Below are 26,234 nucleotides of genomic sequence, written 5' to 3' on the forward strand. Positions count from 1 at the left end.
AGGATGTCTGCGGAGAACGTGCCCACGACCCCGCTCCGGTCCCAGCCTAGCTTCTCGAGGCGGGTCCCGGCCAGGCGGGGGGAGAGGAGCCGAGGTTTCCCACCGCCCCCTTGCCGGCGTAGGGTCCAGAAAAGCGCCGGAGGGGAGGAAGCGCGAGTCGGCGGCCCGCCCCGTTTGTCCCACCCACCGCGTCCGCTCCCTCCCCTCCCCTCCCGCTGCGGGAAAAGTGGCCGCGGGCGCCGCTACTCGCTGTGGGGCGGGCGCGGCGGCGGCGGCGGCGGACGAGATGCGAGCGCGGCCGCTCTGGGCCGCCGTGCTGGTGCTGGGGGCGCTGGCGGGCGTCGGTGTCGGAGGTGGGTGAGGCTCCCGCGCTGCGGGGACGCGGCTCCCCGGAGATCCGCGCCGCGCATCCTGCCGCCGCGGAGTCTGCGGACTCGGAGCCGGGAAACGCGCGGGCCGCCCCCACGCGTCTGCGCTCCGAGTGCGCGGGGCCAGGCTGGGCCGCCGGAGCCCGCAGCCGGGGAGCTTCCCGACCCCGCGGTAGCAGGGTTCAGAGGCCACCTAGGGGCGGGTCCTCCAGGACGCCGGAGCCCTTAGGGGAGTCGGGGGCCTGCCCCCGGCAGCCTCGGCGCGCGCGCGGGGGGTGGCGGGCGCACCTTCGGGGCGGCGCGCATCGCAGGTGGTCTGGGGCGTGCGGAGGCCGGCTGGCTCGGGTGGGCGCGGCGAGCTGCGGCTTCCCGGGGCTGTTCCCGCGCGCTGTCGAGGGATGTGGTTGTAGCTGCTCGGATGAGAGTGTGTGCGCGCGCGGGTGTGCCCGCTCCTGCACATTCCTCTCTCTCCTTGGGTTACACTTTCTCCCAAGTTTTCTTTTCTTTTCTTCTTTTTCCTTGGTGGCTCCCGGCAGGAGCGGTTCGGAGGAGGGTGAGGGCTCTGGCTCCCACCCTCCTCCTGGGTCCTGGGTTACAGCAGTGCCTCCGCTTCCGGGATCGCCCTCCAGTATATGCGAGGAGCCACACCACGGGTCCCTGTTACTGGCTTCGATCCCTGGCTTTGTCTCTCCCGCTGTTGCACACACCATGCCAAGGCGGTTAGCATTCGATTCGGCCTCATTGGACCTGGGGAGCGGGTGGAGGGGCAGAGATTACAGTCTAGGGATGCTGCCCGTGGTCCTTCCGGAGCCCTAGTGACCTTGCCAGGGAGAACTCTGGCTCCTGGTCCGCTAGGGCGTTCCTCTGCAGAGGACACCCATGTGTACATATATGTACTCTTAATGAAACCAGTAGTACTCCTTGTAAGACAATTTAAATCCTGCAGAAGGTATTTAAAAGAGATAAGTCCATATCGAAGATAGCTCTTCAGAAATACTTTGATGACTGCCTTCAAGATCTTGTGTGTGCGTGTGTGTATGTGTGTGTGTATAAGAGATTATACAGGACAAGGCAACAATATTAAAAAAAACACTTTAATGTATGGTTGCCATACAAAAAGCTGTATTTATTTAATGTATATGACTTGATGAATTTGTAGATAAATGTACACCCAGGAAACCATCCCCACAATCTGTATGAATGATGTGATGGGGGAGTTACAGATCATTTATAGGGGACTAAGCTGTTTTTGCCGAAGCTTCCCATGCGATAGATGCTCAAACATGTCAACCGATGTCTTCAGCCTACAGTGAGCAGCCTGGTGACCATAGGACAGAAATACGCATCTCCAGCCTTGTGTCCTGGGAGGTGTTAGAGCCGCGGTTCAGATGCTGCCTGGTGTCGATGAGGGCAGTGGGGCTGCCTGCTTCCGTGAACTTAAAACATTTTCTTTTTACGTCTACAGCTTTTTGAATTTCTGAATGATTTCCGAGTCTAATCATTATATTCTTATAGTCTTAGAAGGAAATGAAGTAACATAAGGTAGAGCCTAGCATGGTGCAGGTGCCAGTATTAGTGAAGATGAGGAGTGTACCTGTCATTTTGGTGTCTCTTCCTCCACCCTTCCCTCCTGGTCTTTTTTGTAGATCTGGTTTACAGAGTTGTAATGATCCATATAGGATACCACCGCATTGACATACTTAAGTTTGCATTAAATATCCTTTGGGAGATCTGTTCACAGATTCGTCGTTGATTGGGATCATTCCAGCTGTTGTGATGGGTTGTGCTGAGCCAGCCCCAGACTCCTTCTGAGAGCCAGGGTGGAGAAGTATTTAAGAGCTTGCTCTCTAGAGTCAGACCTCCAAAATAATAGACTCCTGGTAAAAGCAATTTCAATTATGTTTAAATCCCCTACCCCAGGGTTGAATCCCCCGCTGCTGGGTCGCAGGTGTTGTCAGATTCCTGGGGAAGCAGGAGGTTAGGATGAGAGCAGAAGAGGGTTGTTGGTCCACACAGTGTTGAAGGGACACACAGAAAGAGCTGGGTGGTGGCACAGAGAGGCTGTCCCAGAATAGGAGAGTCTGGTATGGGGAGAAGCAAGGTCGTTTGAGGGTAGAATTGAAATTTGGAATTTACATGCAAAGGTGATCTTTCTGGCTTCACCCAAGAGGTATTGGGTTTTGTGGCTTCCCGAGTTTAAGTCTTTATTCTAACCTGAGACCTGAGGGATAACTAGTTTTGTTTGCTGTCACCATCTAAGTTGATTAGTTCTGAGTTGAAGTGCTAATTTCTCCTTCTGAGTTTATATCCTGGAAACTCTCGAGATGAAGCTTCTGCAGGAACCTTCAGGGCCTGGAGAGACATGGCAGGAAGGCTTGTTGGCTGGGGAAAGGGACAGCTATGGTTTAAAACCAGCCAGATGCGTGTTTAATTCTTGATTTTGCCTCTTATTGGCTGTGTGACCTTGGGCAAGTTACTTCATCTCTTGGGAATCTCAGTTTCCTCATCTGTAAAGTGGAGAAAACAATACTTTGATGATTATGCCAATTAAATGAGATAAAGGCACAAAATAAGCATTCAACAAACGGCATTTACTATTTTATTATTATTATCAGTTATTATTTTAGAGAGAGAGAACGTGAGTAGGGGATCGGGCAGAGGGAGAGAGAGAATCAGCACAGAGCCCTACATGGGTCTGGATGTGGGGCTCGATCCCATGACCCTGGGATTATGACCTGAGCCGAATCAAGGGTCAAACGTGCAACCGACTGAGCCACTCAGGCACCCCAAATGGCGTTTACTATTGCCATTATTCCTATCCATGGTACCTACCATGTGTTGGAGACAAGAGCTATTACTGCTTCATGCAGGCATGCAACCCAGGCTCCCAGAATGAGACGATGGAGTCCCTTATCCCATACCCTTGTGACATTCCGCCATTGGTGGTGTGGCATATCTCAGCCACTCTCACCCAGCAAGAAGCCGCAGAAGAGACCAAGGAGGAAAGAGGCCCATCATTTGCTTTATATACTAGAAAACCTTAAGTTCTGTCTCTGGGAAAAGAGGAAAGTGAAAGACATTCACAAGATTTCAGGTGCTGTGAGGAGAAGGACATGTCTGTTTTGTTCAGTGCTGTAGGCCCAGTGACTGGCACCCTGGCAGCCAAAATAAATACCTAGGGAAGGCTAGCAAAAGGCATCTGGAGGTGATGTGCCTCATTGCAAGAAACCCAGTATTTGAATATCTGCAATGATTCACAGAGGATCCTCCAGTGTTCCATCTGAGCATTCTGGAGATTTTTAGAATACAGCTGAGACCATGAATTCTTTGGGCATTTGGATCTCTGCACTTGGTGCCTTAGACCTCTGTTCTCAGGGGACCCTCTGTGGATTGTCTGCTTTTTTCCCCTCTCTCCTGGGAGGAGACACTCAGGAGGGAAGCTTTCTCCTTTACCTCCCTCAAAACCGTGTGAGTGGTAGAGATCTCCTGGGGACAGCATAAGATGGGGTAAGGAGGCGACAGTGAGGAGGGGGAAAATGGATATGACTCTGGAATTTCCTAATAGAAATTCTTCCTCTGTAACTCCCCACCACACTCAGGATCTCTGGTTATCATCCCCTCCCAGCCCTGCGAATCCTTCTGCCTCTGTTGGCAGAAATAGCCAAGAAGCATGCCCACAGGAACCACAACTCATGAATCAGCAGACAGATAATTAACTGGGGGAGTGACTGAGCAGCTTCAGGGATAAACCACTTGGCCTGAGCCAGCCCCCTCTGCTGCCCACAGAGCTGGCCTGCTACTTCACCCCATCGCCTCGCCTCCTTGCCCCTGAGCTCTGCCCGTTCCTAGATGGGAAGATCATTGTGTTTGAAGGAACTCGGTTCCTAAGTGCCAATGCAGGTGGGAGTGGGAGAATGATACTGTCTATTCTTCCTGTGTAAGCTGCTGCTGTTTATTGCAACGTGAAACTATCCAGCAAAAGAAATGTGTAAAATCTGCCTTTTTTCCCCATGTACATAGTGTCTCCGGGAATACTCTTATTATTATTTGTTTATTTTTTAGAGAGAGAGTGTGCACATACAAGCAGGGGGGGGGGGCAGGAGGTAGGGAAGGGGCAGAGAGAGAGAGAGAGAAAATCTTAAGCAAGCTCCACGCTCAACACAGAGCCCAAAGTGGGGCTTGGCTGGGGGCTCCATCCCATAACCTTGGGATCGTAACCTGAGCCAATATTAAGAGTCAGACACTTAACTGACTGAGCCATCCAGATGCCCCTCCAGGAACACTCTTTTTAAAGTGAGGTTTACTTGGGGCGCCTGCGTGGCGCAGTCGGTTAAGCGTCCGACTTCAGCCAGGTCACGATCTCGCGGTCCGTGAGTTCGAGCCCCGCGTCGGGCTCTGGGCTGATGGCTCAGAGCCTGGAGCCTGTTTCCGATTCTGTGTCTCCCTCTCTCTCTGCCCCTCCCCCGTTCATGCTCTGTCTCTCTCTGTCCCAAAAATAAATAAACGTTGAAAAAAAAATTAAAAAAAAAATAAAGTGAGGTTTACTGAAGGGTAATTTACATGCAATAAAATCCACCCTTTTTAGGTATATGGTTTTTTGAATTGTGACACATGTTTAATCAAGCATCCATCACCATAATCAAGATACAGAATATTTCCATCATCCCAAAAGGTTCCCTTGAACTCCTTTGTCATCAGTACCCTATCCCCACCTTTAGTTCCTGGCAACCTCTGATCTGTTTCCCGTCCTTACAGTCCTACCTTTAATGGAACGTCATATAAATGAAGTCATAGCCCATTAAGTCTGGCTTCTTTCACATAGCGTGACACATCTGAGATTCATCCATGTTGTGGAGAACCCCAGAAAGCCCAGGGGTTATCTAGGTCTACTTCATCTTCCTTAGGTGCTGAGGCGGTTACCCTGATGGGGCTCCTGGGTGGCTCAGTCTGTTAAGCGTCCGATTTCAGCTCAGGTCATGATCTCACAGTCCATGAGTTTGAGCCCTGCATCAGGCTCTGTGCTGACAGCTCAGAGCCTGGAGACTGCTTCGGACTCTGTCTCTGTCTCAAAAATAAATAAAAACATTAAAAAAAATTAGAAAAGAAAGCAGGGGACCATGTGAATGAAACCCAGATGCAACTTTCCATTTCTAAATTTTCTAACGGGATCAATGCCTTTGAGCCATGTATAACCCATTTGATTTCCCCAGTGCTAAGTAGTGATCTCTTCAGGATATTGGAGAGGACTTTGCAGCAACCAGCACTTTTATTATTAGTCTGGAAAGGAATGCATATTTTGTGGCCAAATATGGTACATCACAATCCTTGTTAAGTAAACCTGGAACTATTCTACCTTTTAAAATGTTTTTGCGGGGGTGGGGGGCACCTGAGTGGCTCAATTGGTTAAGTGTTGGTCTTCACCTCAGGTCATGATCTTGTGGTTCGTGGGTTGGAGCCCTGCGTTGGGCTCTGTGCTGACAGCTCACAGCCTGGAGCCTGCTTCGGATTCTGTGTCTCCCTCTCTCTCTCTGCCCCTCCCCCATTCACACTTTGTCTTTCTTTCTTAAAAATAAATTAAAAAACATTAAAAATTTTTTGAAAAATGTTTAATTAAAATTTTTGATAGCATATCTGAAAATAATAAGTCTTCCTTCTGGTTTTTAGTCATATTCCCACAAAAAGACCAATCTCCTTCCCCGCCCCCCCAACTCAGCATTTCTTAGCTCAATTGGTGAAGACATTCAGACATTCAAGGAGAGAATGAGGTGATATGCGCTCATTTTAAGAAAGTCAAACATTGGAGAGTAAAATGGCTAGTTTCCCTTTAATTCTGTTCTCCCATAACGTTCAATATTAATTAGATGGTGTGTTCTATTTTTTTTAATGTTTATTTATTTATTTTGAGATAGAGCACGCATGCTCGACCACAACTGGGGGGAGGTACAGAGAGAGGGAAAGAGAGAGAGAGAGGGAGAGAGAGAATCTCAGGCAGGCTCTGCAGGGTCAGCACACAGCCCCAATGCAGGGCTCGAACTCATGAACTGTGTGAGATCATGACCTGAGCAGAAATCAAGAGTCAGACGCTTACCCGACTGAGCCGCCCAAGTGCCCCCAGGTGGTGTGCTCGATACAGATTTTCCTCCATGTATATATAATAATTCTCATGTGTGTCCCTATGCCTCTACCTAAACTTGTGCTATTTCTTTTTTTAAACTTACAAAAAACACCTCCTTTCATGCAGAAAAAAAAAAAAAAAGTCAGTGTGAAAAGATCTGCGGGTCGGAAACTGAGAAACCTATATTCGATTCCCAGCTGTGCAAGCTTTTTCATCCGTTTGCTGGGTGACTTTGCACAAGCCATCTTCCCCCTGAGCCTGGTCGGGCTCTTGGTGTCTCAGGGGCTGCAAAATGGAAGGAGATGGAGGGAGAGACTTTGGTTCACACCTGCCCCTCCTCACCTTCAACTGGAGAAGCTTTTCCTTTAACTAATTCATATCATGGAACTCCATGTAAAGATTTCTTGGGCGGGGGGGGCGGGGAAGAGGGAGGTCTACAGTTAAAAACAGGCTTGAAAAATTTCGCACCAGAAGAGAGCTCCAGAGGTTTGGCAAAAGGCACATTCAGTAGCCACTTGAAGAAGTCCCCGTAGTTAACCTAAATCTCTGTGCTAAATGGGATTCCTGGGTCGAGAAACCCCGGGCCTGTGAGATCCACCCGTGGTTTCAAACCCTTGCTTTAGCCACTACACGAGATAAGCTCCTTCAGGTTAAACCTTTGCTGGAGCTGCGTTGGGGGGGTGGGGGCGGGTGTGACCACCTCCCTGAGATGAGGGGAACGTGGTGTCTCCGATCTGGGACTGCTACATATTGACAACAGACCATACCCCGCTCTCTCCCGGGCGGTTCCTGAAGGGAGTGGGCCAAAGTCTATTCCTGAGTTCCCGCTGGATTTCAGATTCAAAGAGGCTAACGCGTGCTGATGCTGCAGACGTCCCGGCTTGTAGGAAGCCTGGCATGCTCTGTCTGGGGAGCCTACATGTAGGTGAATGCCAGTGTAGAAAATGAGACAGGACTGAGGACATTCAGAATTAGCTTTAATTTTTTTTTTTTTTAGCTTATAAAAGTAATTCCGCTTGTTGTAAAAAAAAAAAAAAAAAGTTGAAGCAGTGCAGAAGTAGGATAATGCAAAGTACCAAGTCCTTTGTAGTCTTGTCCTTCAAGATACCCGCTGTTAATAGTTACTCCAGTTTTTTCCCCCATGTGTGTCACCATATGCAGTTATTTATTCTTATTGTTATTTCTTTTTAAAAATTTTTAAAAACTGTTTTGAGAGAGAGAGACAGTACAAGCTGTGCAGGGGCAGAGAGAGAGGGAGGCGTAGAATCCGAAGCAGGCTCTAGGCTCTGAGCTGTGGCGCTCGAACTCGTGAACTATGAGATCATGACATGAGCCGAAGTCAAGACGCTTAACCGACTGAGCCACCCAGGCGCCCCTCTAAGCATGTTTTATGTCAGTTTATATCTTTCCATTATTTATCCTAAGAGATATAATTCTTGCCAGAAGGCATACTGTTATATGGATGTAGCAGAATTTACTTAATGGATTCCCTGCTGACGGACTTTGGGATCATTCCCATGTATTTGCTACTACAAATAAAGCGGCAGGGAGTCTGCTTGTTCATTGTCTGCACCTTTGTTCAAGTGTTTCTACAGGTTCAATTTCTTGAACCGAAGCTGCTGGGTCAAAGGACATGAATGTTTTACATCTAAATTGTAATAGGTTTTGCTGAGTTGTTTTCCAAAACGGTGGGAGTAATTTGCCTTCCTACCAAGACGGGGTGGGGAGGGGTGGGGGTGGGGACCGTGAGGACCATTGCCTGCTGTCCGTACCCACCAGACATGAGCTGGAGGAGGAGGAGGAGTAGCAGAACTGGACAGCTGCATGCCAAGGAGGTCACCAACAGGGCACCGCTGGGCTGGGCCTCAAACAGAGCTTGGTACCAGCTCGCTTCTTCTCTGTGCTGAGTGTGTCACTTGGGAGGTGGGGCCTGTGCTGATAACATTTTCCAGAGCTCGAGATGCAGCATTTGAATCAAGTGTCTGTCAAGCTGTTAAGAAGAAATGGGCGTTTGTGCATTGTGTGAGTGGTCTTGGGCCCAGGGAGGCTAGGCCTCCTAGACTGGGAGTCACTCGTGATGCTTTCTGGCTGGAATATAGACGTCCAGGACTGGCGGAACCTTGAAGATCTTCTAACCCAACACTGTTTGCTTTACAGAGAAGGAGAAAGGGAGACCCTGAGCGTTGAAGGGACCCTCCCAAGGTCATACAGCTCGTTTAGTGGCATTGGTAGGCTCTAGCCCTGGGGACTCTTGTCTCCTGGCCAGTGATTTCTTCAGCATATCCTTTTAGAGACAGAGGGTCCTGTGAGTCTGACCCTGGGGCAGGGCTGGGGCAGCGGTGGGGATGGCATTCCTAACGCAGGAAGCAGTTAGAGGGAAGGTGAGGAGGAAGGAAGCCAACATTTACTGAGCATCCACCACAGGTGGTTCTTCCACATAAATTATCTCATTTAATCCTAACAACGCCTGAGATAAGTACTATGTCCATATTTGGGAGCATGGGGAAAGGAAGCAGCCATTTGGGGTCTCCCGTGTTTGGCCCATGTGGCTGCATTAGGCCCTTTAAACACCAATGAGCAATTACGAGTCCTTGAGTAGAGAATACAAGAGTCACTGGTGTCGGAGCCCCAGGGAGACGAATTGGCCTCCTGGAGGCTACCTAGCCAGCGGAATGGCAAAGAAGTGGCTTTGGACCTGAGATCCCCTGCCTATAGTTCTGCTTGTTTTCCCCACCACGTCCACTGTTACACAATAATAATGATCATTGATTTTACCACGGCTGCCCTATGGTGTTGCTCAGGGACTGGGTGTTAATGTTATAAGACAACCATACAGAAGGTAGGACTCGGTCGGAGGAGGGACCTTCTGCAGTGTTCTGCACACGGCTACCTCATTAACCCAGTTGGAGATGCAAACCAGGCATGATCTGGCTTTACTTACAAGGGCAGGGCCTACTGGCTGAAGAGTCAGTGAAAGGGTATGGCCGGTGGTGAAAACATTCGAACTTTGTCCAAGCAGGTCCACTTGCTAGGGAGCAAACCTGTCTTTCTATCGTGCCCCACATGTCATCCGGCAGTAAGTCCTTGGAACAGGTCTAGGGTCTGACCACACTGTTAACACCATTACTATCCCAATCCAAATCCCTGCCGTCTGTTGCCTGAATTATTGTAATAGCTTCCTAACTGGTTTCTTTTCATCTTGTTCCCCTTAGGTCTGCCTTCCTTTCAGTGGCCAGGAGGACCTTTTCTCTACTCACGTTTGCTCAAATTCCTCTAGTGGCTTTCCATCATATGGAGAATGAAAGCCATACTCCTTACCATGGTTGTAGTTTTCTAGCGTTTTGGTCCCTGACTGCTCCTCCAGCCACTTCTCTGCCTCTTTCCTCCTCCCTCTCTCTTCCTGCTACTTCTTTAACAGGCTGAAGTCCATCTCGCACTTGTGGATTCTTTCTGGAATGCTTGTCCCCTAGATCTTCTCATGACCCACTCATATCATTTTGAAATGTCAACTCAGAGAGGCCTTTCTTTTTTCTTTTTTCCCCCTTTTCTTAATTGTTTTTTTATTTGAGTACAGTTGACATACATGTTACATTAGTTTCCGGTGTGCAACGTAGTGATTCAACATCTCTGTACATTATGCTACATTCACGAGTGTAGCCGCCAATTGTCCCCATGCGACGCCATTGTAATACCATTGACTGTATTCCCTGTTCCTATGACTTACTCATCCCAGTGCTGGAAGCCTCTATCTCCCAGTCCCCTTCACCCATTTTGCCCATCCACTTATCCCCTTTTCCCTCTGGCAAACATTGTTTGTTCTCTGTATTTATAGGTCTGATTCTACTTTTTGTTTGTTCATTAATTTGTTTTCAAGATTCCACATATAAGTGAATCATATAGTATTTGTCTTTCTCAGTCTGACTTATTTCACTTAGCATAATACCCTCTGGGTCCATCCATGTTATCACCAATGGCAAGATCTCATCCTTTTTTATGGCTGTGCAATATTCTAGTGTGTGTGTGTGTGTGTGTGTGTGTGTGTGTGTGTGTGTGTGTATTACATCTTTATCCACTTATCTATTGATGGACACTTAAGTTGCTTCCAAAGTTGGGTATTGTAGATAATGCTTCAGTAAACATAGAGGTGCCCGTATCCTTTTTAATTGGTGTTTTTGTTTTCTTTGGGTAAATACCCAGTAGTGGAATTATTGGATCATATGATGTTTCTGTTCTTAATTTTTGAGGAACCTCCCTACTGTTTTCCATAGTGCTGCACCAACTTACATTCCTACCCACAGTGCACGAGGGTTCCTTTTTCTCCACATCCTCATCAACACGTGTTATTTCTTGTCTTTTTGATTTTAGCCATTCTGACAGGTGTGAGGTGATATCTTATTGTAGTTTTGATTTGCATTTCCTTGATAATGAGTGATGTTGAGCATCTTTTCATGTGTCTGTTGGCCATCTGTAGGTCTCTGGAAAAATGCCTATTCAGGTCCAGAGAAGCCTTTCTTGACCATGTTCTCTAGAAGAGACTTCTTCCCCTCATTGATGTTATTATTTTATTCTCCTTTTTTTTTTAAAAAAAAAAAAAAAAAAGCATTTGCCACTGGTTGAAATTGTCCATTTTTGTTGTAAGTTTTTGTTTTTGTTTTTGCACTAAAATTTGAGCTCCACAAGACTAGGGGGCTTGTTTCGTTCCACAATATGTCTCCAGTGCCTAGGAGAGCGCCAGGCACAGGTAGGTGCTTCATGAATAGTTGTTGAGTAAATGAATGAATGAACACCAACACCACTGATGTATATTAGTATAAAAGTATGAAGCTGGAGTGGCCATGTTCCTATTATCTATAGATGGATTAACCATAGCAACATTTTCATTCCAGAATGGCTTTTTTTTCCCCTCAATCACGTAAAGTATTTAAGGACAGTGTTTCTCAAAATCGTGTCATATATGCTATAGAAATGCAAAACCTTTTTGTATTATCTTCTTAGGGGTGCTACAACTGTGGGGCTTAACGCAATGAACTTTATTCTATTCTCCCTGGAGGTTAGAAAACTGGAGGCAAGGTATCAGCAGGGCCCTGCTTTCTCAGAGACTCTGGATAGAATCCTTCCCTGCTGCTTCCTGTCTCCTGGTGGCTGGTACTCTGGCATTCCTTCCCTTCCAGTTGGATCACTCCGATCTCTGCCTCTGTCATCACATGGCATTTTCTCTGTATGTTTGTCTTCACATGGTGTCTTCCCCCTGCAAGGACATCAGTCAGGCTGGGTTAGGCCTCCCCTGAGGACCTTATCTTGATTATGTCTGCAAAGATCTTGTTTCCAAATAAGGTCACAGTGGTAGGCACTGGGGGTTAGGACGTCAGCATATTTTTCTGGGGGCACAGAATTCAACCCATAACACATTTTAATATTGGTAGAGGCAGATTATACACAAATGCCTTCTGATGTCACATGCCATATTTAACGAACTGTGATGCACTTTTTTAAATCTCTGAAATTATGGTACATCCTACATCCATAGTCTTAGATATGGTGAAACGTGGAAATTTGGATTTCCTGCCATTTTGGGTGATGCCTCCTGGAGCTTTATGCTCAGAGGTGCGTGTTACCTTGAACTTCACTTTTCCTTTCCCCTTCCCCTTCCTTAGATTACTGAGCTGCTGCTACATGTAATGAAGGAACGAAAATAAAATAAACTTTCTTAGCAGATTGCTCTAAGAAAGCTCTAGAGAAACTTGTGGATCCATATGGCAGTTAGCATGAGATGTTTTGTTCTTGGATGACTCACTCAGCCAGGTGACTGCAATGGAAGATCAGGCCCCGCCAAGTCAGCCGGTGTCCCCGCGGACCTAATTGGGAAGTGACTAGTCAAAGGTCAGTGGCAGGGCTGGAGAGCCAGGCCAGACCTCCTTTCTGGCAGATAGTAAGACAGTCCGTAGTGTACGCAGTGTGGATCACCCTCCCTTCCCACTAAACACCTCTCCTTTTGACTTAGCCCTTTCCTGAAGCACCCTGGCTTCACTAGGGCGGCCCATTCCTGCCTTCTGGCATCCTGGCTCATTGGACAGTGTGTCCTCAAAATAGCTCTCATTGACACATTATGACTTCCACTTGTTCCAACTCCCTTCCGGGTTCCTCTTTTTTCCCCCATTTTCCCCATCCTTTGTCTCTCTTCTGGTTTTGTGAATTGGGCTGACGTGCCAAACCACAGCCTTTCCTTCCACTGCTTTTCAGGCAAACTTCTTGGCGGTCTTGTCTATATTTTCTTTCTTTCTTTTTTAATGTTTATTTATTTACTTTGAGAGAGAGAGAGAGAGAGAGAGAGAGAGAGAGAGAGAGATTGAATCCCAAGCAGGCTCCAAGCCACCAGCACAGAGCATGACGTGGGGCTCGATCTCACGAATGGTGAGATCGTGACCTGAGCTGAAATCAAGAGTTGGACGCTTCACCGGCTGAGCCACCCAGGCGCCCCTCTCTCTATTTCCTATTTGGCCTTCCCCTCTTGGCCATCCCTCCTGGACTGGATTTTCGAACACTAACATTCCTGACTCCATTTAGAAGTTAGATCTGACAACTGATCGTTTTACTGTAGTCTGGTGCTTTCTGGCTCTGTGCTCCCACCACCCCCCTGTTCAGGGCATGCTCAGCAGTGTGTCTAGTGTCATGTAGAAGAGTGGCTTCAGGGAAAAAGTAAGAAGAAAGTAAAACATTCACCTGCCTCAAACAGCTTGGGACTCAGGATGAAAACAGCAAGGACAAAAACGACAGCCACTGTAGCAGCAGCAGCAGCCTTTAGGGAGTGCTTCCTGTGTGCCAGCCCTTTGTGCTCAGAGTTTGACAGGGACTTGTTTCATTTAATCCTTACAGCCACCCTGTGAGGACCAGGGCCCTGTTTGCTTGCTCTGGCTAAACCATCAGAGGAAATGGGTGGTGGGGTTGCTGATTGTTTTCAGCGACAAAGTTCCGATGAAGATTGCCACTTCTCTGGCAGGGCTGAGTCTGGGCCCTTGAGGCTGAGCAAGAACACAGGCCTTATGAATGGCTGGAAACAGAGGCCCAAACTCCTTCCACATGTTCAGGAGGGAGGGGTAGTCTCAGAGCTGAAGCTCATTGAATCAGCGTGGCCCAGGCGCAGAGACTTCTGATGAGTCAGTCACTTTTAGCCACTGCGATCCGGGGAACCTGCCTTTGGTGGTAGGTCTTGGTGGGGGGTATTGTGGGGGGAATCACTGGTTCTCATGAAATCAACCTATGATTCACTAAGAGAGGAAAGGGGAACGGGCTCTCATGACTCCCCGGGCATGACTTCCTAAAGAACAGATCCCAGCGGCTTGTCTCATCCTCTGGGGTCATGGGCTGCCCATTCACCGGGAGGGGGCCTGCTGTTATTTATTTCCCATCTGGCAAGGCTTTCTATTGTGGCTACGAGTGGAGTCGAGGGCTCCTAGGCAAATACATGCCAATTTGAGAGTGAATGGGTGGAAAAATGGATAGCCTGGGGAGAGTTTTCAAAAATAATTGGAGGTGCCCACACCTCCCATGGTCCTCTTCTCTAGTCTCACTCCTCCCGAGGTCTCCCCCTGCCTCTTCCCCCCAACCCCAGTGAAAATCGATGGCATTTATGTCTGGAGTTACCCCCCTGATGCTGATTCCCATGGAAACTTTGAGAAGGGAGACAGAGACTGAAAACCTTTTGAGCTATGCTTCCAGTAAGGCGGTAAAGGTGGGGGGGCGGGGTGTGTGTGCTCACATCTGGCCAGGGAAAGAGCCACCGTGAGCTGAGACATGGCCAGGCAGTCCTCGCAAGGGGAGGCCTCCTGGTTGCCTCGTGGATTCTGAACTGTGAGGTCTTCTGAGGCCAGCAGCTCCTGGCTACCTTCCTTCCATTATAGACAATGCATGGCTGGGGGCTGCCCCAACTCAGAGGTGGCCTTGGTAGCTCAGGGCCAGGCCGGGAGCCACTGCTGTGATTCCCACGACACGGTCCTCGCGCTCACTCAGTGAGAGTGTCAGTCAAGTCAGAGCCTGGGGCCTCCTCATGGGCTGGTAGCGGCACCCCACTTGGGGAACTGGATTTGGGAAAAGCCTTTGAAAGTTAGACTCGAGCTCTGAGGAAGTCTGGGGCTTCCAGGATTCCACATGTGATGCTGGTGTTTTTAGGAGAACAGTGGAAGTTTAAATTGTCACAGGCACTGTTTCAATGCATTTGCATGTTTTATAATGGAACTCAATGCATAATTTGGAGACGTGAGCTCGGTTGCTTAAAAACACAAAATATAGGGGCGCCTGGGTGGCGCAGTCGGTTAAGCGTCCGACTTCAGCCAGGTCACGATCTCGCGGTCCATGAGTTCGAGCCCCGCATCAGGCTCTGGGCTGATGGCTCAGAGCCTGGAGCCTGTTTCTGATTCTGTGTCTCCCTCTGTCTCTGCCCCTCCCCCGTTCATGCTCTGTCTCTCTCTGTCTCAAAAATAAATAAAAGTCGAAAAAAAAAATTAAAAAAGAAAAAAACAAAAAAACCCCACAAAATATAACTGACCCAGGCCAGTGCCTTTCAATTTGCTCCACTGTATATCTATGGAGCATCTCCTGTGAGCAAGGATCGGGGCTGGACGGGGCTGGACGGGACTGGATGGGGCTGGACGGGGCAAGCCTCAAGAGGCTTATTAAAATCTATTGGGTGGCAGTGTTGTTAAGATAGATAGATGAACAACTGTAACGTTAGGAGTTACGAGTGAAGAAACAGGCTAAGAGATGCATACTCTCCCAAGGCCACGTTAGCAGTGGTGACTCAACGAGGACCGCAGTCTACTGATTGCACGCTTCGCTCTTCTGTTAGCTCCCTCCGCCCCCTGGTGAGGCCCTGAGATGGATATCGGTAAAACGTAATTTTTTAAAGAGGTAAAAGTACGTTACCATACAAGTGTAACACGAACATGTGTCAAAGATTTTATTCGGCTTAATTAATGAGGGAGTCAGGTTAATTCAAAAGAAAATTCAGGGAAGGGAGGGGCACCTGGCTGGCTCAGGCCATAGGACATGCGACTCTTGATCTCAGGGTTGTAAGTTCAAACCCCATGTTGGGTGGAGAGATTAATTAAAAATAGTTTCAAACAATCTTTAGAAAATTCAGGGAAGGGAGATTCATAGTTGGTAGTTGAAAGGAACGCTGAAATCAATTACCTAATATTTTCAAAATTGGTTAAAGGCAATAAAACCAGACAGAAATCATTTGCATTGCTGTTGGATAAGAATCATATACACTGTTATTATCAAGAATCCTTTCTTTTTGTTTGTTTATTTTTATTTATTTTGGGAAAGATACAGAGAGCAAGCAGGGGAGGGGCAGAAAGAGAAGGAGACAGAATCCCAAGCAGGCTCCATGCTGTCAGCGCAGTGCCCCGTGCGGGGCTTGAACTCACAAACCATGAGATCATGACCTGAGCTGAAATCAAGAGTCAGACACTTAACCGACTGAGCTACCCGGGCACCCCAAGAATCATTTCTATTGTTACTGTTTTTCTACAAGTTAACCTCTACTTTTATAGAGTTCTAAAATGTCCTAATCAATAGAAGCCAAACAAAGGTATGCACTCCTAGAAAATCAGATAATCCCTAAGTATGGTGGGTCTACTTGTCAACACTGGATACAACAGATAACAATGGATAATTTTTCTTGACAATATTCTGTGTGTGTGTGTGTGTGTGTGTGTGTGTGTGTGTGTGTGTGTGTATGTGTGTGTATACACACATTTTCTGGGTATGTTTTATCTAGGTGTTGGAAGGGAGTTCAGACATGTTATAATAAAATAGACTTGAGACATTCAGCTTGATAGGAAGTTTTGGGGGCACTGGGAAAACAATCTTTTTTTGATCAGGCTGATTTCCCTAAAAGATTTGCTGGTCTTACCAGCCGGGAGCAAAGGGACTACTTTAGGAAATTGGATGAAGGACCTGGGTCATGGAGAGGAACGTATCTTCCTCAGTATGTTCCTTACACTGGAAAAAGCCTTCCTGGGGACCACTGCGGAAGGGAGGAGGTTTCCCTGGCTGAGCCCAGAACGGCTGAACTAGGGAAACAGGGAGGATGAGAGCTTCCGCCCAAGCCAATGCCTGGGGTTTGCTTCCTGGCTAGGCTTCTCTGGATTTTTTCGGTCTCTGTGGTGGTCTCTGCTCTTCCCCCTCCCACCCCACACCCCAGGCTTTTCTCTGTCCCATGACAATGTGAAAACTGTTCACATTCAAATGGCATTTTGTCACCTGCCGAGTGCTTCTCCTTCACCTCCCTGAATTCTTTGCACAAATCCTGTGAGGTGGGTGTTACCATTTCATAAAGGTTAACTGAGCAGCTCAGTTAGTCCTGGTACAGCTAGTAAAAGGAGCATTCAGAATTCAAATACAGGGGTGCCTGGGTTGCTCAGTCGGTTAAGTGTCTGACTCTTGATTTCGGCTCAGGTCATGATCTCGTGGTTCATGGGTTCAAGCCCCACATCGGGCTCTGCTCTGACAGCTCTGACATCGGGCTCTCCCTGCTTGGGATTCTCTCTCCCTTTCTCTTTGCCCCTCCCCTGCTGTCTGTCTGTCTCTCTCTTTCAAGATAAATACATAAAAACTTTTTTTATACGTTTGTTTATTTATTTATTTATTTATTTATTTATTTATTTATTTATTTTGAAGGAGAGTGAGAGAGACAGCACAAGCGCGGGAGGGGTGGAGAGAGAGGGAGACACAGAATCCAAAGCAGGCTCCAGGCTCTGAGCTGTCAGCACAGAGCCTGATGCAGGGCTCGAACCCACGGAGTGGGAGATCACGACCTGAGCTGAAGTCAGATGCTCAGCCGACTGAGCCACCCAGGTGCCCCTGAATATGAAAACTTAAAAATTAAAAAATAATTCAAATACAGGCCTTCCAACTCCCATTCCTGCTCTTCCAGCTTATCTCACTCAGCCTTTTCTGACATTTCTGGCATTCTCCCTGGACCATTCTCCACCCTGACACCTTGATATATGTATTGGGAGTCTTGAGAGGGCTTCAGAAGATTTGCTTTGTCCTGGAAGGCCAGTGGAACACTGCCTGGCAGTGACCCCCACCATTGCCCCCCACCATATTTAGGCTGTGTGTTAATGTTAGTGCATCAGGGCCTGGGATCCCCACATAGTGGCTGTGAATCCGTCACACGAATAATTGGAGAGAGGGCACACTGCATTGCTCTGGGCCTCAGATTTTCCTGTGCATAGTGTGGGTGTCAAACCAGTTGTTAATGAAAGCCTTTCCATCTGTTATGATCTGACACTGCGGGTCCATCTTGCTCCAAAGCTTGTCATCACTGGGGCCTCATCAGTGAGGGTGGCGATGAGTTTCTCCTGACCTTTCTCGTTCTCTTTCCTCCTTACCAAACAGCCTGTGTTTGGTGAATGTCTATGGTATGGTCAGACCTGCTGTGTGCATCTGAGAGCTATACATCTGAGCATTTGGGGAAGTTGGGAAGGATGGGGCAGGCCAGTTACCCTGTGAGGCCAAGTCGGTTGCTAACGCCTTTGTCTCCTTTGCAGTGTCCAACATCTGTACCACACGAGGCATCCACTCCTGCCAGGAGTGTCTGGCTGTGAGTCCTGCGTGTGCCTGGTGCTCAGATGAGGTAAGGAGAGGACATCTGACCTTCCTTCTTAACCCAGGCTTCGCTGCTTTTGTGCAGGAATGGACCCATAGGGTTATCTCCTCCCTGCTAAATACACAAGCCCCGTGTCCCTTCTGAGCAGAACTAGAAGGAAGCCTTCAAATTGGTAGATGTCAACGTGAGCTGTCATGGGGTTGTTGCCGGGAACGCCGTCCAGACTCTGCGGTGTGGCCCCCAGCACGAGCCAATGTGGTTAGGCTCCTGGCGTCACTGTAGCCATTGTCTCCCTTTGCCACACTTTGATTGCTTTTTTGTTGGGGTGGAGCACCCCGGGAAAGGAGGGTTTCAAAAAGAGAGGCAGCAGAGGGTTATTGGTATAGAGGGGATGCTGGCATACAAACATCCTAGAGTTTTTAAAAGACCGGTAAAAGAAGAATCTTACACTTAACGTGACAGCGGTGGGGGACGTTCAGTCAGAAGATCTTTTCTCTTCCCTTTTCCTCTGTGATGTCTGGACCCCCGCAGCTTTACCTGCTCCTCTCTCTCTTATTTTCCTCCTTCCTTCCCTCGCTTAGGTGTCAATGAGGGAAGGCGCTGGGCCCATTTGGTGAGGATACAAGGGTGACAGGAAAGGGTTAGCTGTGTCTAGGCAGAGGGTTTGTTGTGTCTGGGGCCCTAGGGAATGAGTGTGTCTGAGGGAATGGCTGTGTTTGTGGCTGGGACGGGAATTTGGAGCTGGTGAGAGCTGGGGGGTGAGTGTGGCTGGAGGGATTCCAGTGATTACAGACCGAGACTGAGTCATTGGCCTGGCCCCCGGCAGGTGTTTACCTGAACTCCTGGCCTGGCTGCTTCCCCACTACCTGAGGCGCCCTCTCTGTCACCACAGCACCTCTCTGCCCTCTGCAGTTTTCTGACTGCTCTAACCCAGCCTCCTCGTCCCTTTGCTTCTCTTCCTGATCTGCTGAGTTTCCTAAAAAGGCAACCTCCCTGGCAGGCTGGTGGGCGTGTGGGGAGAGAGAGTGGGAGCTGGGAGGCTGTGTTTATCCTTAGACAGGAGGACTGCCAGAGCTGCGGGGGCCAGCCCAACACACTACTTTGCCTCTGTACAGTTCAGCACAGGAACTGCTTCCAGAGGCAGCTGCCCAACATCTGGGCCACATTGACTTCATTTAGCAAACGAAACATTCCCTGGGGCTGGGAGGGAGAGGTGGGGAGGGGGCGGGTGAATCCATCCCCCCTCCCCCCACCCCCATAGGTTCTCCACCCCTCTGGGCTGAGCTGGCTGCTCCAGTGTGATGGGGCCTCCTCCCTTGTCCTTTGCCATATCCTCCTTCCCTTGGTTGCCATCATAATATCACTCACCCGCTCTTGTAAGGAAGTTGGAATTCTGCAACTGCATCCCAGAAGAAGGGAGAGCTGGATGGGGTGGATGCCTCCTTCTTGGATTGGATGGCCTGAAGCTGGCTGGAGCAGATGGGTAGCCAGGGGAGAAGCCCTAGTGTCACTCAAAGGATGCTCCCATCCCCTTTCCCTCCTTTTCAACCCAAAGTGAGAGAAAATGAAGGCAACTGTGGCCAAGAGGCATCTGGGGAAAAAGAAAACATATTCTTGGAGTGTCCATCACCCCTTTTGCTCTGCATAAGGACATGCCCTGTAGCTGAGGTATGTTGAGGCCGAACCGGACAAAGCCCGTAGGTCATGTGACCAGATTTTGGAAATGCAAGTGCAGAATATTTATGGATGACCGTGGTGAATTTTGTCTCCTGGGGCAGACCAGGGGAGGATGGGGGGAGCGGGAAGGTGAGGGTAGGATCAAAGCGTAAGGTAGGACCTGCCTAGGAATGGTGGTGGTGGTGGTGGGGGGGATGGGGTGAGTCAGAGAGGAAATGAGTGTATCAAGGACCAAAGAAAACTAATGAGTAGAAGTAGAAGGTCCAATAAGATATTCTCTGGGAGAATGGAATATAAACAGGAAAGTGGGGGAGGCCAAGGGGTTAGAGAATGACTACAACTATCTCTGAGAAAGGGGGAGGAGGGGAGGAGAGATAGCGGAGGAGCCCAGTATGAGGCAAAGTGTGTCAGCCAGGGAGGAGTGGGGGGTGGGAATCCCAGCCTGTAACCTGAACACGACTGCTGGTGGTGGTGGTGGTTGTTGTTTTTTTTTTTTTTTTTTTTTTTTTTTTTTGCCCGAGGGCTTCCCCTACACAGGCCAAGTTTAACTGCTGAAAGTGTCTTGGCTGTCAGCTTAAAAACCCAGAAGTGAACCATCTGGGCCATTTTGTATGTGACTTGTTGAATAATTGACCCTAGAGGGCCCTCTGCCTCTGCCTCCCTCACCTTAGCCATTGCAGGCAGGGTTGGCAGTGCCTGGAAAAACAACTGGTTGGGCTCAGCTTTCCCTTGGTCCTAGAGGACAGCAGCTCTGGGTGTGTATCGCAAGTGTTTGGCCGGGTAATAGGAAAACATAGCCAAAGTGGATGAGTGCAGTTTTGGGTCCATCTGCAGAGGGTGTGTTCCTGGAGGATTGGATACTGATACGGGTGGGGGCGGTGTACTGTCTCTGGGATGTGAATGTAACAAAGAGGCCAAGCTCCCCCAGAGATTCAACTCATGGTCTCGGCCTCCGTGGCGCCATGTTGGAATCTAGAACCTTCCAAACTTGCCTCCTCGTAAGAACCACCTGGGGTGCTTTTTAAATATAAAGGTTCCCCGGATGGATCCTGGACCTTTTGCACCAGCATGGGTTCTTATAGTAGCAAGTTTGGCAAATACTCCTGATCAAAGGGGCTGATCACTGGGGTCATGGTCGGTGGGGGTGGATGGAGTTAAGGCAGCCAGCTAAAATTCAAGACACCCAGTAAAATTAGAATTAAATAACGAATAATTTTTAATGTAAGTATGTCCCAAATGTTTGCTATATTTGGCAACTCTAAGTAGAGGGGAGGTACTAGAAATTCTTCTGTAGTCCTGAGTTTGCATCAGAAGGTGGACCAGCTGACACTCAGCCTGACAACCGAGGATGAAAGAAGAGGAATGGGTTTGGGTTTAGCTAAGTAGAAGACTCCAGTAGAGGTGACTTATTTTCTTCTCTGCATCTGTCGGGGAAAGGTTTGAGGCTACTATTGAATTCTTTTTCAGTCGCATTATAATTTTGTTCTCACTTCTCTGCTGCTTTTTCTTTCTATTTTTCTTTTAATCTGGAGGGTAAATGTTCATCTTGAGAGTTTTGCTAAATGTGTTATTGTAAAAATAAAGGTATAATATTGAAAGTGTTCCCCTTCCCATAAACAATGGGGTATGGATACCAATAACCATAAGCTAAAGTGCTTTTCTTTTCCTCTCCTTCTTTCTGTCCCTTCCACACTTTTGTCACTGTATGGCCAAGCGATTTCTTGTCCTCACTGGATGTCAATCAAGAAAACAATGTTAATTTATTTGGGTTGGAGGCATTTGGTAGAAAAGAGTCACCCTCTTTTTTTTTTTTTAACTTTATTTGAGAGAGAGAAAGAGAGCGAGAGAGACAGTGTGCGTAGGGGAGGGGTAGGGAGCGAGAAAATCCCAAGCAAGCTCCGCTCTGCCAACGCAGAGCCTGATGTCGGGCTTGAACTCATGAAACTGTGAGATCATGATCTGAGCCAAAGCCAAGGGTTGGATGCCTAGCCAACTGAGCCGCCCAGGTGCCCCCCAAACAGTCACCTTCTATTTGCATTTATTGGTTTATATCCTATCAAAAGAATTTGAGTATGTTTGACTTCTATTGAGATTTTTCATATTTTGAAAGCATTTCGTGTTCACAGTCTTATGTTATCCCCTGACCAAGCCTGTGGGAGAGGTAGGATGATGAGAGTTTTTCGTGCTGTACTTTCCCAGTTTCCAAATCAGGATGAATGAAGAATAGGACTAATAGCATGCATCAGTCTCCCAGGAGAGGGAGGGGATTCAGCTCACACGGCATGTGGGCTGGAACCTCCCACCCCTGTGCTCAGGATCTTCCCCTGGGTCTTGGTTATTTCTGCCCTTTTTGTGTCACATCCGGTTTCACCAGGAACTGGAACTTTAAGCTTCGTCCTCCCTCCTTTCAGTTTTTTTCTCTGAGTAACCTAGAGACATTCCTTCTACCTTCCTAATCTGGGTTATTAAGAAAGGGAATGTTGCCCAAGTGTGTTGAGGTCACCACCTTGGTATCCTCCCGGGACAGGAGACTCTGGGAGAGCGTGGCTGAAGGGCCCGCCTGTTATGTTCCTGACCTCTGATGTCAGTGACCGCAGAAGGAGGGAGGGAGACAGTTTTTGTTTGTCAGTGTTTCTATTTCTAAGGAAATTCATAACAAACCATAAGGACTGTCAGCAGGGCTTAGTACTTCAAACCTTCTCGTAATAAGCACTGTCATATTGGGAAATGGGCAGTCAAGAAACCCCGCCTTCAAGGGTGCAGCTTAAAGACCCACGAAGGCCTTGCTGCTCTCCTTCAGTTCCCTGGTCTCCCCTTTGCTCTCTCCTTTGGCAAATGTCTTAGTACTGGAAAGGGTCAGCTCCTCCGTGCATCTTGGTCTCTCCAGTCATTGCCTTTTTTGGAAGATTTTCTCCCTGGGGCTTTGCGGGTAGCTGGGCTCAGAGATAAGGTAGGGAGCACTGTGAGCAGGAGGATGTTTCCTGGGGGAGAGGGGTTGGGAGAGATGTGCAGGGGCAGCCAGAGAAGATTGGGCACAAAAACTCCAAGTGCCCATAAGTTCATTCCGCCATCTGTCCTTGGCCAGGGCTGGGAGCGGAGAGGAGATTTTCATCTATCCCAGAGATTTGGAGGATCTGTGATGTCCCCGTTGGAATCTTTTGGGCCAAGAAGGTTAAGTCCTTTGCACTGTTTCCCACTGCTGATGTCATTTAATCACCTCATACTCATGAAGCTGAGAGGGAAAGAAGGAAGCTGCCAACTTCCAGAAGCTTTTTCCACTTTTTGCCTGGGCCAGGATGGTCCTCATTCCATTTCTCTTAGTCTATTCAGGCAGCTATAACAAAAATACCATAGGGGGGCCTGGGTGGCTTAGTCGGTTAAGCGTCCCTTGGTTTTGGCTCAGGTCATGATCTCACGGTTTGTGAGATCGAGCCCTGCATCAGGGTTCTCTCTCTCTCTTTCTCTCTCTCTGCTCCTCCCCCCCCCATGCTAACTCTTTCTTTCTCAAAATAAATAAATAAACTTAAAATACCACAGGCTGGATGGCTTGAGAACAAACATTTATTTCCCATAATTCTGGAGGCTGAGAAGTCCAAGATCAAGGTACCAGCAAATTTTGTGTCATAGTGGCTGTCTTTTTGCTATGACATGGCAGAAGGGGCCAGGGAGCTCTCTGGGACCCTTTTTCTTAAAAAAAAAATTTTTTTTTAATGTTTTATTTATTTTTGAGAGAGAGAGAGAGTGTGTGTGGGGCACAGAGAGAGGGAGACACAGAATCTGAAGCAGGCTCTAGGCTCTGAGCTGTCAGCACAGAGCCCGACACGGGGCTCGAACTCATGAACCGTGAGATCACAACCTGAGCCAAAGTCAGATGCTTAACTGACAGAGCCACCCAGGTGCCCCATGGGGCCTTTTTTTAAGGGCACTACTCCCATCATGAGGGCTCCACCTCAAGACCTAATCACCTCTCAAGGCCCAACCTCTTAATACCTTGGGGTTTAGGGTTTAACATGTGAGTTCTGGGGGGGGGGGATACAGGCATTCAGTCTATAGCATTATTGGTTTCATGTTTCCCTCCACATGGAGAAGACTTTCAGTCTATCAGGCAAGGGCTGGGCATGAGAGGGAGAGAGACTTCAAGCATCAGGAGGAGTTTTAGGCTACAGAGTCCTGATTTTTTGAGTATGGATGGTTCCTTGTGGCCACATCCCTCCCTTGGCAGTATGGCTACTAGTCACCTGCAGGGGCTAAGGAGGCAGAACATTATCTATCCTTCCCACACCAGCCACATCCCCATCCTGCATTCTGTTCCCTACCCGGGCATTCTCAGGTGTGACTCTTCCCAGGACCGTCGCTTCCACACTCCTGTTTCTCTGCCTTGTTCCTCACTCTATACAGAATTTAATACAAACTATCACTTTAAGAGGATAATTACAGTCAGATAATCTAGTTAGACCTCTCTTCTGCCATTCTTAGCTCTGTAACTTTGGGCAAGTTACTTAACTTCTCCAAGCCTTAGATGTCTTTCCTGCAAGATCGGGTTCCCCATTTGTGAAGCCTCCGGGCCTCAGGTTTTTCACTTAGAAAATAACAACAGTTCCGGCACGAGGGAACTGTAACCAGAGCTGTGTCCACATAAAGTGCGTGTCGCTGTGCGGGATACGCGGTGAGTTCTCAGTAAATGTTAACACCAGTTTTTCTGGGATATTGGTGCGGGCTGTTCAGCTGACTTCTGGAAATGGTTGTGAGAGGGAGTGGGTAGGGATGGGGGTGAGGATTGAGGGCCTGAAGGCCTAAATATTGTGAAATAAGTCCAGGGAAGGGCTTTCTGGCTTTCCGGCCAGTTCTCCCAACCTGGCAAGGAGCCCTCCTGGATCTGTGCCCACACAGTGCTGGCTAAATGTGCTGGACGTCAGGGCAGGAAGGAACTGAAAACACCGTGTCACCCGACCCCCTCGTCCCACAGGTGAGGAAACTGAGGCTCAAAGGCGTGAAATGACTTATCTGGGGTCATGTGCTCATTAGTGGTAGACCTAGGATTGAGCCTGTTTCCTGATTCCTTTCCAGTGCAGCATGCCCCCCACTCAGTACTCCAGTGTAGACACACACAGAGCTTCCGAGGGCTGTGGGATATACGCCAGGGTTTTTGGAAGGGCGCTCAATGCCCTGTGTCCAGGGTAAGGGAGGAAGCTTAAAGTGATAGGGGAGGCTCTGGTCAGTGCCTGGCATCATGGGATTTGTCCCAGCTTGTGGAGTTTATTTATAACCGACTTATCCAGGAACTATTTATAGAGCGTCTCATAACAATAGCTACCTTTTATTGAGCACTTATCCTCAGGCAGGCACTATACTCTGTGTTTCATGTGCATTGTCTTATTTAGTCCTGCATAACATCCCTGTGTGGGGGGCTATTATTATCTTCACATGACAGCTGAGGAATCGAGGCATGGAGAGCTTCCGTGACTTGCCCTCGGAGCCAGCTAGTAAGAGGCAGTGCTGAAGAGTCTCTGCCAGTCTACTCCTGTGCTCTGTACTTTATTTAATACATTGATGGTTGAGATCCTCTACATTGATTTCTGGGACTCACGTGCGGGTTGCATTTCTGTTTGAAAACTGCTTGTCTAACAGGCATCCTACTGTACTGGCCCTCTTCCTAGCTACCAATCCACGAACAGGCGCTCGCCCAGCATTTCCGGTGCCTCAATTTCCCTCTTCTGTACAATGGGCTGTCTTAAGAGGGACCACCCGAGTTCATTTATGCTGGTTTAGCTCCGGAGTGCTGGGTAAACTCTAGGCTGTTGGGAGTTGGCAAAGCCTGCAGGACGCAGAGAGCCACATGGCTCTGACCACAGGGCCTCACCTTGGGCTCTTGTCTTACAGGCCCTCCCTCTGGGCTCGCCCCGCTGTAACCTGAAAGAGAATCTGCTGAAGGATAACTGTGCGTTGGAGTCCGTCGAGTTCCCCGTCAGTGAGGCCCGCATCTTAGAGGCCAGGCCCCTCAGCGACAAGGGCTCTGGAGACAGCTCCCAGATTACTCAAGTCAGCCCCCAGAGGATTGCGCTCCGGCTCCGGCCAGGTAGGGATGGGGCTCTTTCTGGGGAGAGATCCCGGACAGATGGGCCCAGGGTACAAGGTGGAGGCCTGAACCTTGGGGATGTAGCTCACGATGGAAATGGGGTGGGAGGAGAAGGATGTTGGGGGTGGTATGGGCAGGAGAACAGAAGAAAATGAAAGGTATTGGGACTTCAAATCAGAAAGATCTGAGTTTGAATCTTGACTGCCCCATGTATTAGCTATCTGACCTTGCGCAAGTTACTTAACTCTTCTAAGATAGTAGGAGCTGGAAAAAATGTTTATTTCTTCTTTTCCCAATGCTTGTTTTACCTAACTTATAGCTTTGTGTTGAGGCTCCGATGAGATACAAAATGAGAAAGTAATCTGTAATTGTAAGCCCCCTTTC

General features: G+C 48.5%; 1 protein-coding gene across 1 annotated transcript in view; it reads left to right on the forward strand.

Moving 5' to 3' along the window:
- The first annotated feature begins 200 nt into the window (after positions 1–200).
- ITGB3 (integrin subunit beta 3) overlaps positions 201–26,234 on the forward strand; it is a 55,760-nt gene continuing 29,726 nt past the window's right edge. Inside the window, exons 1-3 of the mRNA XM_003997035.6 lie at positions 201–353; positions 18,039–18,124; positions 25,655–25,850. Coding sequence (XP_003997084.1) covers positions 287–353; positions 18,039–18,124; positions 25,655–25,850 — 349 coding nt within the window. The 5' untranslated portion in view covers positions 201–286. The remainder of the gene's footprint in view (positions 354–18,038; positions 18,125–25,654; positions 25,851–26,234) is intronic.

Source organism: Felis catus, chromosome E1 (assembly GCF_018350175.1).
Source record: "Felis catus isolate Fca126 chromosome E1, F.catus_Fca126_mat1.0, whole genome shotgun sequence".
Classification (NCBI taxonomy): domain Eukaryota; kingdom Metazoa; phylum Chordata; class Mammalia; order Carnivora; family Felidae; genus Felis; species Felis catus.